Source organism: Vulpes lagopus, chromosome 19 (genome assembly GCF_018345385.1).
Source record: "Vulpes lagopus strain Blue_001 chromosome 19, ASM1834538v1, whole genome shotgun sequence".
Classification (NCBI taxonomy): domain Eukaryota; kingdom Metazoa; phylum Chordata; class Mammalia; order Carnivora; family Canidae; genus Vulpes; species Vulpes lagopus.
The window spans coordinates 29,603,007-29,620,231 of NC_054842.1; the positions used below are offsets into that span (position 1 = coordinate 29,603,007).

At 39.7% G+C, this 17,225-nt stretch overlaps 1 protein-coding gene across 5 annotated transcripts in view; it reads right to left on the minus strand.

Annotated features, from left to right (window-relative positions):
* CPNE4 (copine 4) overlaps positions 1–17,225 on the minus strand; it is a 493,898-nt gene that overhangs the window by 321,357 nt on the left and 155,316 nt on the right. For 4 of the 5 annotated variants that reach the window (XM_041733665.1, XM_041733664.1, XM_041733667.1 and 1 more), the window contains one exon: positions 8,903–9,083. In XM_041733665.1, the coding sequence (XP_041589599.1) occupies positions 8,903–9,083 (181 nt within the window). Of the gene's footprint in view, positions 1–8,902; positions 9,084–14,246; positions 14,269–17,225 lie in introns of those variants that run through there. The other variant, XM_041733668.1, reaches the window with a different exon arrangement.

The following is a 17,225-nucleotide window of genomic DNA, read 5'->3' on the forward strand; positions in this document are numbered from 1 at the left end:
ATCACTGGGAACTTTTAGGAAGTCAGGCTGAAAGCATATAAATTGGAGGATACGTAGGCTGTTTTAAGTATTTACCAAAATAAATTTAATTTCTGTTTAAAAAAATGCAAACAATTTTAAATGAATTCTTGGATTCTCTGAGGAGAGGAAAACATGTTTATTTTATTTTTTAAAGATTTTATTTATTTACTTATTTTTTTATTTAGAGTGCACATGAGTGGGGGGGAGAGACACAGGAAGAGTGAGAGAGAGAATCTCAAGCCGACTCTGTGTGAGCATAGAGCCTGACATGAGGCTTGATCTCCAGACCCAAAGGTCATGAATGACCTAAGCCAAAATCAAGAGTCAGACGCTCAACCAACGAGGCCACCCAGGTCACCCAAACGTGTTCATTTTAAATGACTAGTCACATTATATGGGGTTACTCTATCTCCACAGAGGTCAAGATGAGGGAGACACAGAGTTATGGAGATAACATGGGCACTGGAGTCAGACAGCCTGGGTTCAATTTGTTACAGCTCCTCTTCTTACTACTTGGGTACGCTCTGAGCAAATTACTTAACCCTTTGGTGTCTCTTTATAAAATATATATGGAGCCCAAATTGTAAGGTTGTTCTGGTAATTACATATGATGACACATATGAAGTACTGAGTAGATTACCTGATACAGCATATAACTACTCTCAACATATTTTAAGATATCATCACTAATAAGTCACCATAACAAAGAATAAAAAAAAGAGTAAGTGGACTGAAATTACAAAGGAAATAGGATTTTCTTAAAGAGATGATTGTCAGCAGTGAGTGGAGTTAAACATTAAAATAGGAATCTAGGAACCATGTTGAAAACATCTTCTTGGAGATCCTGAAGGTGGCTTAAGCTAGAGGCAGAGTGCTCTAAATCATAAATGCCTCCTGAAGCTCTTTTCTTGGTCTGCAATTTCATCTTTCAAATACTCATCATGAGACGCAAGGTCTTATAAAAAGCCATGGCAACCAATGCTCTGTCTTAATGTCCAGAGTGTGGCTCACCAGTTCTTCAAGTTAAGGAAGCAATGAAGCCCATGTCATGGTGCTTTCCCCCCTGCAGGAGGCCAGACATTATTCTTCCAGCTGATAAATCATCTCCAAGGCACATAAAAGAAGTCAATCTAAGATTTCAGTTCAAACTGTTTTTCCTCATTTGCAGCCCCAAATTTCCCATTTTGTGCAATTCCACTCTTAGACGCCATGACATTGACAATTTTGAGATGTCATTGATAAGAAAGCCACTTAGCATCTCATGCAATGCAGTTTTCTTCTTTCCCTTTAGTCAAGTGCATCACTTACAGAGTGCACATCAGGCAACTGCAGTCTCTGGTCAAAGGGATGTGACCTCAGGCAGCAGGGAGGAAATTTTTTTTTTTTTGGCTCTACTGTTTCATTGTGTTTTCTATTCAGTGCTTGGAGTAAGATTCCTAATATCACCTTTATAAAGGAAAGAAATTATTCTTATTAAGGATGTGTTAAGGGGGAGGTAGAAAGCAGCATCAAAGTTTTCCCAAATGGGAGTTTGATGCGAAACCACAGTGAAAACTTTGTGAACAACTAAAGAAAACTGTTGTTTTTTATCATCTGTCATGCTAGGTGTTAGCCACTGAAACACTGCAAGTCAGCGAAGTGTGAACAGAAAATCTTTTGAAAAAGGAAGTTTTTTGTGATATCCAGAAGGAATGCTTTAATTGACTTAATTCTCATTTCTCAGCTCCTGTCTGGGTCCACAAACGAGAGGTTAGCTATGTTTCAGAGACCCAGCCTGGGGAAGGTGTGGGAGTATATTCTAAACTCAAATACTTCCGGGGCCACACTAGTAGGGCAAGTGAGCGGGACAGGCTGGCTAGCAGGAAACAAGAAGACAAACTCATATTCTGGATATGGGCACCTGCTACCCACATCCAGTTCACCATTGCACAAAGACTAAAGGTTCCATGTTGCCAGGTTTTCTGGTTACTCAGAAAACCCAGGAGTGGGTGCAAGGAGGATTTTTTTAATGGGTATGGTCTCAAATTAGGGAAATTAAATAGTAAGTCTAAAACTCTCAGTTTGGAATGCATTTCCAGCCTACAAGTATTCTTTTCCTTCCTTTCTGATAGTAAAACCATGGCCACTAAAGAAATACTGAAAGTTTTACCCAACGAGAACACCATCCTGTCTCCATATGGTTACTCAGTAGTAGTCTGGAGTTTTATGAAAAACTGTCCTGATCTTTACATTTTATTAAATAGTACAAACTTGCTTGAACACCAATAGTACAAACTTGCTTGAAGACCAAACAGAATATGTGTGAGACTAGACATAGGCCTCTAACTTCAAGTCTATAACTTCTGGTAAGGTGAAGAAAATACAGGTTGGTTCGTGCAATCAACCAGATTCCAGCTTTACTACTTCCTAGCTGTGTGACCTTGGATGATTTATTATTTCTGCTCAACTTCAGTTTCCTTACCTGGTTAGTAAAGTCTCCCTTGCAGGGTAGTTGTGAGAATTAGAAAGAATATATGTAAAATGACTTATTTCCTAGCTGGTATCAATTAACTTATATAGATGGCTACTTTATTTTGTCATCACCCAAATGTTCGTATTGCATGATTCATTTTTATAACATTCTAGCACTTTGGAGCAATGGAAAATTGATTACCTCTGTTACAGATTATAGGTAAAACTACTATTTTGGGCTTCATCTTCCTGGCTCATACAAAAGGGTGATGGCTCACTACTGTCCCAAGCACTTAAGAGACTTGTTCCATAGAACTCTTCCATGAGCCCTCTAGCCAAAAGCGAATTGCTGAGAAGTTCACATTTCATTTATCTGGAAGTGGGCAAGCCCATCCTATGGTCTCATATTTCCCCTCATATGCTATTGGCAGGATGTCAGGTCATATGGCAACTACACCCTACATCTAGGTGGATAGGGAGTGGGGAGAGAAGGTGGAAAATAAGGAGAGATGAAGGAGTGATTTATTTTTATCCCTATCCCACATAAAGGTAGCCTATGCACCCTTGAGATGGTCTGCTGTAGTATAGGCCCTGATGATTGGGGATTTTTGTTGTTGTTGTTGTTGTTGTTGTTGTTGTTGTTGTTGTTAAGCAGATGCCTGGTTTAAGCTCCCATTGTTGAAGCTTTCAAAGAGACATCCACTTCAAAGAGGACTATTTCTAATAAACACAGAGCCAGCCACAGGACTTCATAAAGAGCCAGGCTACCTTCTGGCACTGATGCTCTTTTATTTTAGGTATCTTGATTGATTTAAAAAACTGACCATTTGGGCCCCATGTTTTTCCCTTCCTGCACTTAAAATTCCCATTCTTACATTTTAAATTCATCAATAAAGAGTGAGCCTGCAAAACCCTAGGCTCCCACCTTTAACCCCAATAAAAACAGAACCCCAGGCCTGTGTGCACACTCCCCCTCTTTCATTCTACCCAAGACCTCACTGTGTGGCCCCAGGTGTTCTACCTAATTTCCAGGTTGTGTAAGTAATAAACCTTTATTTTTCAAAGTTCCCTGATGGTTATTGCTGAAAGACATCTTGCAATAATAATAATAACCACATGTGAGGGTCCACCCCCTACATTGGTTATAGATAGGCTGAGACGCCATTAAACATCTACCCACCACACATTCAAGGAAAAGGAAGAGTTCATTTAAGTCCTGACCTTGTTTTAGTTCTCTTCCTCTAGGTCATATGACCTCCTGAGCCCCTAAGATAGAATAAGTTTTTCCACTAGACTCTGAGGTCTTTGAGGGTACAAATCATATTCTTTCATGATACCCAATACATGCTGGAGTTAATTTCAATGTCTGTAATAACCTTTTCATAAGACTATTGTAAGAAGCAAATGAAATAATGTAAGCAGAAGGTCTTTGTGAATGTTAATATATGGATATATTATTATAAATAATAATAACTTTACGTCAGAGTCCACTGATAACTTTTAGATATAACCACACTAATTATTACTAACAATTATTACTACTAACAACCCATCAAAGCACATGATTTATATAACATGTTTCCATGGAATTGATCCAAGGGTAATTAGTTCTCAGAATTACTTGGAGCTTCCTATGAAGGAACTCAATAACTATGCATTAAAAATAAATGTAGAAATGGAATTGAGGTGATTGGAGCAGCATCCTAAAAACGTGGGAATAATTTGGCTTTTTCCAATGAAGACAAGTTGCCAGGATTTATAGGATTTCTGCCAAAGGCCATGGCATTGTGGCCTTAGCTCTGCTTCATGGAGGACACCCAATGTGCCCAGGGGATAAAGCATGTGCTCCAGGAAACTGAATAAATGTCTTTAGTTCACAGGGTCCTTGTCTTTTGAATCCCTGAGAAGTGTTAATTTTTCCCACTTGGCTATGATGTTTAGTTCCAAAAGTTAGTGAATATATCAGTATTCACCAGAAGGTAGGAGGAAATTATTTCCACTCTTCATTGGAAAATGAGATGTGATCTAAATACACACCATCACACTGTACTGCACTATATACTTTTGCCATTATGTGACCAGGAGTGGGTGCAAGGAGGATTTTTTTTAATGGGTATGGTCTCAAATTAGGGAAATTAAATAGTAAGTCTAAAACTCTCAGTTTGGAATGCATTTCCAACCTACAAGTATTCTTTTCCTTCCTTTCTGATAGTAAAACCATGGCCACTAAAGAAATACTGAAAGTTTTACCCAACGAGAACACCATCCTGTCTCCATATTCTGGAAGAAAACAAAAGTATCCTCTCCAACTTCTCACTCCTCATTATATTCATCCCAATCTCTGCTGGTCTACAAAGAGCAAGAGTTTCTTGTGCATTTCAAGACCAATTGATTTCCAATATTTCAAAGACAGATTTATCCTCATTGACCCTTAATACTATTAACAGCACAGAAGGTCAGACTGTAGGTCTTTTTGAGTCTAAAAATCAGGTTTACAGTTTCATGATCACTTCAGAGGCCAATGTTCTTTTCTAGGGCTAACAGGCTGCAGCCAATTAAAAAAGCAAACAGCTCCTCTCCATATGGAAAGACCATCTAAAGGCACTTCTAACTATTGTAGTAATAACCTCAGCAGTAAACCAGGGCAAAATGGGCCCTCTCCCTGCTGTGATTCCATTACAAAAGCACAGGCCAGCAATCACAATAAAAAAGAAATGTCAATCCCTAGTTACTATCTCCCCCAAAACCACTTAAATTTAAAATTAAGAGCCTACCATAACATTTTTACAAACTCCCTTTCCTCTTCTTCTCAGCCCAGCCAAATTCTCTAGCACATCAGAGACTCTGGAACCACTCTATTTATATTTACCCTTAAATTAATTAAATTAAATATTTAAAAATTTTAGTTCCTCGGTTATACTATCTATCTTTCAAGTGCTCAGTAGCTACATGTGGCTAGTGGCTACCTTACTTGATGGCACAGATGGAGAACATTTCTATCATTACAGGGAGTTCCACTGGACAGTGCTGATCTAGAGAGAGACTCTTTTGCCAAACTTAAAATTCCCTCTGGGGTATGCCTGGGTGGCTCAGTGGTTGGGTGTCTGCCTTTGGCTCAGGGTATGCTCCTGGGGTCCTGGGATCGAGTCCTGCATGGGGCTCCTTGCATGAAGCCTGCTTCTCCCTCTGCCTGTATCTCTGCCTCTCTCTCTCTCTCTCTCTCTCTCTCTCTCTCTGTCTCTATCTCTCATGAATAAATAAATAAAATCTTTAGAAAATAAAAAAATAAAATTCCCTCTGAAAGATGAGCTCACCTTGCTTTTTTCTCATCCTGACCCTGCCTCCCAATAATCTCTTCATTATACAAATCAGCTTAGCCTCTCTTTTTTTTTTTTTTCTTCAGTTAGGCAATTACTAGACTTCTCCATAAAAAAAGACATGGGCAGAGCCAACATGAATTCTCTTCTGCAAAGCTTTCTTTCAGTTCTGTAACAGTGTACATAGAAATCTCTCTGTAAATCCAGACATGTTGGAAGGGCTAGACATAGGAAAATGTACACCTCAAGAAATGATATCCCAGTGCACTATCCATGTTTGCTAGCCTTCATTGAACATAGATAGTAGAAGCCAAATGGTTTATTTTTTTAAGATTTTATTTATTTATTCATGAGAGACACAGAGAGAGAGGGAGGCAGAGACACAGGCAGAGGGAGAAGCAGGCTCCATGTGGGGAGCCCGATGTGGGACTCAATCCCAGGACTCTAAAATCATGCCCTGGAGGGCACTAAACTGCTGAGCCACCAAGGGTTCCCAAAGCCACATGGTTTAAATAGACTGTCAGATGCTTTTAACTCGTAGCCACAGGTGTGCTTCTAACTCTCAGCATAAGACCACTTGCTGAATTTGTACTGCAAAGTAGGTGTTAGCACTAAACAAATATGCATTACTTGCTGAGAGGGTAAATGATTATCTAAGTTACCATGAGCTGTCAAAGGTGTATGTGCTGGTCGTTCACCTCTTGGCTCTCACGTGCATTCTATACCCTTTCCCTGTAAACCTTGTCAACAGGCTTCCATCACAGTTTGGTCAGTGGAAGGCACTAACGGGGTACATGAGAGCAACATGCAGGCAGATGCTGGGGTAACCTCATCTCCCTTTCAGATCACATTTACAGCAGCATCTGCATCTCCTTTATCTTCCTGGCTCCCACCAGACAGGCCCCCTTACATGGATCCAGCCTGTGCTAGATGGCTCTTTGGTTCTGGCCCTACTATCTCCCTCTTTGGCCCCTCTTGCCCAGTTGGTGTGCTGGTAAATGTTTAACACTTGGTTCTGGGTGGGAGGTGAGCCCTGATTTGAAATATTTGCCAATGCTTGTATTCTAAATACCCACATCAAAACTACTTGCAAAGTTCTGAATACTTAAAGAGTCCGCTTTCACAAGCCTATACAAGCTGACCTCAGCACACTATTGCCCCACCCTAAGGCTTTTGTCATTAATGCCTGGGTTCTCTCAGTGTCCCTATTTACTTTCTCAGAATTTCTAACTCATTTTCTACTAATTACCTGAATTAAATACTTTATGAGCTACCTGGCATTGGCTATGTTTTTTTGACTGTATCCTGAATGTATACTGTTCAGAGTGTAAAATATATTACAGAAGTGTTTCTCCAAGTGCCAGATTATAAATCGGCCTATCACTGTGTATGCTGGAAGTTCAGCTGACAGTATTGTTTTTAAAAAGTAAGGCTTTTTAAATGAAGGAAGCGGCAGTGAGTCAATTTACATCAGGGAGCAAGTTTCTTGTCTGTGCACTGGTAACAGAGTTTGTGAACCGGTGGCTGTGTGCAGACCATCCTTTGAGTAACACTTTCTTAATAGAGCACTCTAGAAAAGCAACATAGCAATACGTACCAAAAGCCCCCAAAGTTTCCTATCCTTTGTACCAGTTCTTCCACTTTGATAATGTCTCCTAAGAACTCATTCAAAAAGGAGGGAAAAGCCTTATACACAAAAATGATCACTGCAGTTTAAAATATTAAATATGAATGCCAGAAGGGAAGGCCATATATACAAATAATAGTTGACTAATGTAAAGGTGGCATTAGGAGATGAATTTCTTTCTCATTTCTTTCCTCTAATTTTCAAGGTGTGCTTTTTTTTCTAATGCAAGCTGCCATTTCATTTTGTGAAATAAAAAACAGAAAACAATAAAACAACAAAGTCAGTGAGACTGTTTAGAAGGAAAAAAAGATATTACGCATTAAGACACCTATGAATGCTGTTTTATGTTAACAATATATGCCCTTGATAAGTCTGAAGTGAAAGACTCCCAAACTGCTCATCTGTCCTGCATTCCCCCATCCAAGTTGCCTCCACCTGAGTTTCATCTGCTCATTCATCAAACATGCTGCCTCTCAGGTCTTTTGAACCTTCTTTCTTCTGTGGGATGGAAGACTTTACCCACTAGAAGAGCATCTTCCAGCTATTTGCAAACAAGTGGGAGAAGTATTAAAGACTTGAGGATTTGGTTGTAAGGGATCCAAAGCAAGTAGCTGTCTACTGTTGCTCTGCACAGAATGGCTTCAAATCCCTTCTCCAAATTCCACAGAGTACCTGGTTCCCTGTGAGATGATAATCACTACTCCCCGGGCTGCACCTCTTGTTCCTACCTATCTCACCATTCACCTCAAAATGGAGCTTTAAAACATTGCGCACTCAGAAAAGTTACCTAAAAGCAAAAAGGAAAAATCAAAACCAAACAAAACATTTAAAAAAACAGTCCTCATCCAATCTGTTTTGACTTTTAAATCAATGAACAAAAGCCAACTGCGGAATCAACCTGCAATATTGCCACACAAACCACCAAGACCACCCTGGTGTCCACCATCAAAGATAAAATAGCAAGACAGAGCTCAGGCTCTGGAGTCCAACAGCCTGAGGGTAAATATGAGATTTTCCATTCAGGAGCTGAATGATCTTGGGAAAATCCTTAACCTTTCTGCATTTCCTCACCTGCCTCTCTGTTCCTCAGAGGATTATTGTGAGAATCAGCTAGTTATTTTACCTAAAGTACTTAGAACAGTACCTGACCCTTGATGAGCACCCAACAGAATGTAGCTAATATTAAGTTTTCACTCCAAAAAAAAAAAAATGTTGCATGATGTGGCCTCTGTAAGGCAGTCCTTCCTGACCTTCCCCAGGGATCACTAAGTCCATAATGAGCACAAAGATTAAGGGTAAATGTCAAAATATTCAGGGCATTAGAACCACTGCATCAAAACATCATGGTACAAACAGAAATACAGTCATATTCAGTTCAAGAATTTTCCTTCTCATCAAAATAAACCACTTGAAGACAGGAAATGCAAAAACATTTTTGAATCAGTCCCCCAGTCATGCTTCTGTCCATTTCCTTGGACATGCCTACCTCAAACCACTGCCCGTGGGACTGCATTTTGAGGATGACACAGGGGTCTGGTTTGGAAAGAGCATCTCTGTCAGAAATGCCTTTGCATGCCACACGCAGCTCAACTTTGGTCAGGCAGGGGCTGTTAAAGATTCCCAGCGTATTGGCAGCTGACTCATAAATGTTGCTCATCTTCTTCATTCTGTTTTAGGCAAGAAAAAGGGAAAAAGGTCAATCACCATGGTATTTGTCAAAGGAGAAAACCTTCCAATTACCTTTCAAGATATTGCTCAACAAACAATTTCAAATCCTGAATGTATTTATTATTTCACTTTCTACCATCGTGGGACAGTTCCAGTGAAACAAACAAATGAACAAACAAAACCAAAGAAATGACAAGAACCCCCACAGGTGCTGGTGTGCTTGGCTAAGACTACTTTTCTATATGCTTTGCATGCATTAGCACAGTAAAATTTTCAGTTTGTGAAATAAAATTAATGAATTACTGTAAACTGTAATCCAGCTCTATATTAAGTGCATGGTTTGTGTGAAATTTTACAGATTTATTGGCTAATCAATTTAATCACAGTTCAAGTTTCTAAGACTCCCTAAAAATCCAGTTCTTCTCTTCCTTCGACGTGATGACACAGAGAAGAATGGTTTCCCACCTGAAGACACTGTCCGAAAATCCCTTTCCTAACCCTGGCCCACCTTCTCCAGATGCGAACCACCTCCAGGAAAGAGACCCAGAATCTGATTTTCTGCCCCAAATGTGGAAGTCCATCCTCAGCTTTCTTCCCTTTTACCTGCCACATCAGAATTCAAAACCCAAAGGGGGAAGTAGGGGTGCCTGGGTGGCTCAGTTGGTAAAGCGTCTGCCTTAGGCTTAGGTCATGATCCCAGGGTCTGGGATAGAGCCCAGAGTTGGGCTCCCTGCTCAGTGGGGAATCTGCTTCTCCCTCTGCCCCAACCCCATCTCTCTCTTTCTTTTTCTCCCAAATAAATAATCTTTAAAATCTTTATTTTTCTCCCAAATAAAAAATCTTTGTAAGGGGAAGACTGTGTGACAGGAAAGACATGGCCTCTGATTCTGAATTCATGGCAAAAGCAGCCACAATAAGCATTGTAGGCCCCTTCCCATCTCCACATGATAACCTTTACAATAACACTTTGTATCACGGAGGCCTGGACTATCGGGATCCCCCTGAGGTCACCAACACTCTCCTCCTTCTCTGAGGAGGACTGGACCTGTAATGACATTGGAAGATTCTCTCAGAAGTGAAATTCAATATCCTCCTCATGGAATTTGGTTCCTTGTAGATTCCCTAGGAAAATGGCAATGACTTCCTCAATCTCACATAGTATCAGGGCCCTAGAGTGGAATTTCTTCATCTGCAAAGTGAGGGTGATTCCTCTCTTCCCTCCCTTCTCCATAAATATTCAGTGAGTTTCCCCTTGGTACTAAGCACCATACTATGTTCAAGTACACACTACCACCTCTTTCATAAGGTGATAGGTGTGCCTCAGCATTACACACCACACACACACACACACACACACACACACACACCAAATGGTCTCTCCAAACTTAGCTGCTAGCTCCATGCCAAAACCAAGCCTTTTCCAATCTGACAATGCCACTCTCTCATGGCAGATATCGCCCAACCTTCTCTCTCAATGCTCTTTCACAAAGCTCTCCACTCTTGCTTTCCATTGTTCTTTCACTTTCCTTCCTTCCTTCTTTCTTTTCTATTTTCTCTCTCTTCTCCTTCCTTCTTCCCCTCCTTTTTTTCCCATTCCAACTCTCCAGTGCCCTATTTATCTAATTATTGTGAACATAGGTTTTTCCTTATAAATACTGAAGGGAAATTGTAGTGACTGCCACAAAGTTATGTCCTCAAATAGGAATGGACAAGCTATGTCCTCTGTGTCAAATCTGGCTCACCCCCTGTTTGGTTAAGTAAAGTTTTACTGGAACACAAGCAAACTCACTCATTTATGTACTGTGTGTGGTTGCTTTCACTACAACTGCAGAATTGAGTAGTTGCAACAGAGACTGAATGGCCTGCAAAGCTTAAAATATTTACCATACGGCCCTCTTTAGAAAATGTTTTCCAAGCTCTACTCTTAAATATCAGGTAAGGGCACTTTACAGTTGGGGAAAAATTGCAATTCTATTTTAGTATCTGTTATGGGGTCAGTTTGAGGATGAAACTTGCTCTATGCTCAACCATACTGAACATTAACAGGTATTTGAGGACATTCTTCTCTACATATGGGAAAATTCAAGCACAGAAAGAACTGGCACCTTACCCATGTCACACAATTATTCTAATCACAGAGCTAGGGCCAGAATGCCTGTTTTCTAGCCCCTAGCCCAATGGTATTTTTAACGCATGTAATATCGTTAGCCAGAGAATTATTTGAATCTATCAAGGAACAGTGGATAAAACATCCCTGATTTATTTCAACCTCCATACAGAATCATACTTTCCTTCTATTTTTGAATAATTTTTTCTTAGAGAATCTATTTTTAGAGCAATTTTGCATTCACAGCAAAATTGAGAAGGTACAGAGATTTACCATATGCCCCCCTTTTCCCACACCTGCATATTCTCCCCATCATCAAAGTACCCAAGAGTATATCTGTTAAAATTGATGAACCTACACTGACACATTATTGTCAACCAAAGTCCGCAGTTTACATTAGGGTTCGCTCTTGGTATTGTCCATTCTACAGGTGTAGACAAACATATAATGGCATGTAGCTACCATCATAGTATCCTACAGAGTAGTTTCATTGCCCTAAAAATCCTCTTTGTTTTGCCTAGTCATCCCTCCCTTCCCCATTACCCCTGGCAACCACTGATCTTTTTACTGTCTCCATAGTTTTGCCTTTCCCCAGAATGTCATATAGTTGGAATCATAAAGTGTATAGCCTTTTCAGATTGGCTTCTTTCATCTCTCTGCTTTCTTGACCCATTGACTCTTTCTATAGAACACAAGCTTTTTCTACAGAATGAGACATCTTCTCCAATGTCTAGTCTTAATTATGAGGTATAATGGAAAAAAAGATTTCATCAAGGAGACAATAGAGTTCCTTCTAGGTTCAAATTCCAGCTTCTCCACTCACTAAGCATGTGACCGTGAGCAGGGTACTTAATTTCTCTCATAGTTATACCTGTCCTGAAGAGTTACTATGATGAGCAGATAAAATAATGTATGTAAGGTGATTAGCACTGTGCCAGGTATAAAGTAGCTGCTCCAAAAGTGGAGCTATTATTATAATAATCTGACTGCTCTCAACATTAAATAATTCATTTTCCCACAGCCAACTGGAACTCTTTTAGAATTCCCATTATTACTTTAAGATCAGAGTTTTACTAGACCCCTTAAATGTATTGTCTTTTCAGCCCACACCTTCCAGGCATAGCACCCTCCACTGAAGCACACAGCCACCTCTCAGATCAGTAGCTTGAAGATTTATACACATTAACTGATAACTCTCACACAATCACAAGGCAGTTAGTAAAACAATGGTAACAATCTCATCACATGTGCCAAAAGCTGTCCAAAATTTTTTAACTATTAAGCTTCGTAAAATATGCACATAATTTATGTATATAATTATTAATGATATATCCTATAAGTGTACATAGTATTCAGAGTTATTTATTAGTTGGTAGAAAATTTAAATAGTTTATAAATGAATAAACAAATGAAATGGGGCCCATGCTCAGAGGTTTTTTTTTTTTTTTTCACCAATGAGGTACATGATCCAGAAATTTTATGAATCATTCCTTTAGGCAATGGGAAACACTTGGAAGATTTAAAGCTGGGAAAATGGACATGAGGAAATAAGCATTTGATAAAGACCAATATGGTATCAATATGATGGTTGGACTGAAGAAGAGAAAAAGTCAGAGATTATTTAAAGGCAGCTATGCTGGTCATTACCCTTCCTCATTGATTCTTCTCCCTTCTTCTCCTGCTTAGGGACCTAAAAGGCTGGCCTCTTTTGACTGCCAGCTCATTGTTGGCTACTTTCCTATTGTTATGGTCTGAATATTTGTGTGCCACCCCAAATTCAGACATTGAAATCCTAACCTCCAAAGGTGATAGTGTTAGTAGTTGGGGACATTGGGGTGATTAGGTCATGAGGGTGGAACCCTTATGAATGAAATTGGTACTTTTATAAAACAGATTCCACAGAGCTCCCTAGGCCTTTCCACCATGTGAAGATACAATGAGAAGTCGGTAACCCAGAAGAGGAAAGGACCCTCACCTGACCATGCTGATCTTGAAGGCCACCCTAATACTGAACTTTCAGACTCCAGAACTGTGAGAAATAAATTTCCATTGTTTGTAAGCCAAATCTATGGTGCTTTGTTATAGAAGCTCAGACAAAGACACCTGTTGGGTTGAAGGGAAGCAGAGCCAGGGAAGGGAGGAAGGAGAAAAGAATAGATTTCTTCCTAGATCCTACCTTGTCCCTTAGCAGTGGCAAGTCCCTACATGACTCTGGTACTGTCAGGCAATTCTGTCTCCAAGGTTCTAACTCTCACTGTACTTTGGTAATACTGTTTCCTCCTTTTGCTTCATCACATCTATGGGTAGTATTAGCTTCCTACAAGTCTTAAGTTGGGCATCATAGAGGCAGACGTGAAAAAGGAATCTAGATGCATTTGATTAACTGAACAGAGGATAGAAAGTGAAGGAAACAAGAAGGTAGTCTCAGCAGAGGTCCAGCTTCAGAACGGTTCCAAGGAGGGCTCTCTAGCATGGAATGTGCCATGGGTTTGTTCACCTTAAGTAAAGAGGTCTGGCCTGTTATAACCCAGGTCAGTCAGTCTTGCTTGGGTAGAGAAAGCATAACTTCTTAATTTTGGTACTCACGCCCTTGGCTGAGAGCCGTCAATTCTTCAGAAAAGGGATAGCTATAAGCCATTAATGGCCAACTCTCATCACTTTTGGGGGATGGATCTACTAAATTGATAAAGGGATTTGGGCAGAGTATCAACAGGTCTATTTCACCACAGTAGTTAATCTCTGGAGATTATATATATATATTACTTTTTTTTTCCTTTAGGTCATATACTATGCCCCACAGCATCTCCAATAATGTTCATCTTGATAATGTTTGTAGACTGGTGATGAAACCAATATAAACCTTCAATTCAAATGAGGGGTGGGGAATAGAGTATAGGAGAGAAATATGGAGATGGTAAAGATAGATCTCCTAACTTTTCACAATTATGCCTAGGTCCTAGCTTACCTTCATGTGCATGCACAAATGAAAGCCCTGACCAGATATCCTGGAGTTCATGAGTTCTCCCAGCTGCCCACAGAGAACAGTAGCACTGACCTTGACTTTGGAGGTGGTGCATAGGCCAGTGAAGTCAAATTGTTTGGCTTTGGTCCAGCTGAAGCTCACCACTGAAAGGTGATCACAAAATATGGCTCTGTCAGCGAGTGATCAGCTACCTCCAGCTCCAGATAAGTGAAGTAAACAACTAATTTCACACTCTGTTAGAGAACAGGATTAATATGACCAGATTATCAATACATTTTCTGAGGCCTGTTTAAATCCTCTTTGTTGCCTTTCACACAATACCCTGGTTTTACAGAGACTAATGTCTGCTGAGAATTATTTTGATGAAAGCTGACTTTTGGCCAATTTTAGAAGCAAATTATAATTGTCCTTTCACTCAGATAATTTAAGTTACAAAAAAAAAAAAAAACAAAACAAAACACCAACTCCACCACTTCAGCATATCCACACACTCTCTAACAGGACAAACTGATCCTGAAAGTTAATTAGGTTCTGAATGAGTTGCAAACAATGCCAAGACAATAGAGAGCTCAAGAGAGAAAAGAATCAGCTTGAGTTCACAGGGGAACCAATTGAGCAGAGCTTGTCTTAAAACTGTGTTAAGAATAAGTGCATAATCACTGTTCTGCTTGCTTTGGCATTATTTGGCCTTTTTAAATGTCACAGCATATCCAGGGAAGGCTAGTGTGCATCTGGATGTCTCTATCTCACCATCACACAACATTTCCATCTCTATTCAAGAACGATGTATGGAGCAGCTGCTATGTGCCTTGTGCTGTGCTGAAATCTGGAGGTACTGAGCATTCATTCATTCATTCAGCTGAAGATAAACCAGGTGTTATTCCACTCTGACTCATTAATTTATTTCCTATTCAACATTCCTTGATTTACTTTTAGTGGAGAATAATACTCAGAGTGCCTGGCTAGCTCAGTCGTAGAGCATGCGACTATTGATCTTGAGGTTGTAAGTTCAAGTCTCACTTTGGGTGTAGAGATTACTTAAAAATCTTAAAAAAAAAAAAAAAAAAAGAATAAATCTACTCAGGTGGCAAGCACTTTGAGGGACACGTAAAGGATGGAGGCATAAATAAGGCAATCCATCTTTCTGAGGGTCCATATATTGACTTTGATAGGATCATGAATCACCTAGGGACCTTGTTAAAATATAGTTCCTATTTCAAGAGTCTGGGGTGGGGCCTCAGATTCTGCTCTGGGTCGCTGATCCTACTAGCCTTTGGACCACACTTTGAGTAGCAAAGTTGTTGCATATAAACTAAGCATTTATAAAATAAGACAAACTGTTCCACAGGTTTTTTTTATCTTAAGATCAGATATTCACAAAAGAGATGCAGAAAGGCACAGAGAATAAGAGTGTGAAGCATTAGAGATAAGAGTACTCATTAGATGGAGTACTACTCTTTTGTGGGACTATGGGCAAGTTACTTGGATCCTCTATGCCTCAGTTTTATCATGCGTAAAACAGGATAATAAAAGTCCTTATCTTGTAGAGTTGTCTTGAGAATTAAATGAATTAATCCACAAAACTCCTCAGAAGAGGAACTTCTCTCCCCCTTATCTACAGTGAGCATTCAATAAATGCAAATCATTACTGTCCTTTTTAGAAATTATACAGTAAGTTCAGGTAATATTTATCAAGCTCTTCTATATCTGCCGAGCACTCGGCATGAAGTCATCCAATCTTCACGAAAATCGTTCACTTGATCCCCAGAAGAATCCCATGGTCAGGGCTGTTAGGATGCCCATTTCCCAGGAAAGAGACCACAGCATTGAGAAGTGAAACAATTGCATGTGGCTATTTAGGCACAGAGTAGGACAAGGATTTGAACCCAGAACTCTACATCTAGAATTGGGGCTTTTATCCATTCTGCTACACCTGCCTCCCTGTGGGACAGCTACTTAGGAAGACTTAAAACAAGCATAAGACACTTCCCCAAATTTTCTTAACCCACCTGGTTCCTCTAAATGTCAGACTGCAGCTGCCCCTCCCTCCTTCTGTCTACTCCACAAAACCTGCCTCACCCTTCTCTCTCAGGCTTCTAGGCTTTTAGATCTTTTTTTTTTTTCTTTCATAGAGAGTCCTTTATTTTGTAAATTAATCTACCCTCTAGGTTTCTCTCCTCTCACAACTTTAATCATTACTTACCCTGTCAGCTCCCACTTTGGCAGTACAAACACTGAATCTTCCCAAGAGGGTAGGAAAGGAAGAAAAGCTGTGAATATTTATATTTTCTATCCTCATCAAGCATATCATTTTCTATAAATCTCTTTTAAAAATAACTTGCTTTCCTAGCCACTAATGTTAACTATACTAATAACCAACTACATATATACTGTTTCATTTAATCCTTGAGACAATCTCTTAAAACAGGAATTGTTAGTCCTATGCTACAGACATAAAAAATGAGATTCATGGTGGTTAAGTAACCTGCCCCATAGCTGGTAAGTGAGAGAACCAGGAATTAAGCCTCAGTCTAATGGACTCCCAAACCTACATATTTGAACATTTCTTATAAAATGATTTACATTCTTCATTTGCTAAACAATTACTTTCTTTCTAGATGATGCAAAGGCCAACTTCAACCCTGTTCCAATCATAAATCTCTAAGGCACAGTGTGTGCATTAATCAGCTTGTGCTCTAACAGTCTTTAAAAATTCACTTTTCTTTTTTCCCTTACACTCAGGCAGCTCAAGTCATTTTTGCAACTCTGTCACAGTAGCCTAACCCAGCAAGCTGAGAAGTCTGGGAACCCAGTGTCCCTACTCTGATGGTTTCAAACACTGAGCATTTGCTGGATTATGGATGCCCCCAGCAAACCCAGAAATAAAAAACCATATGAACCACAAAGGGCCATGGTTGAATAAGATTCAAAAATGACAATATGTATACATGAATGTTTTTCTAGAATATACTATGCTAAATCACTCAAGTGCAGTAAATTATTACTTCAGTCATTTCCTGAGCTTTCTAATTTGAGACAACGGAGGGACTA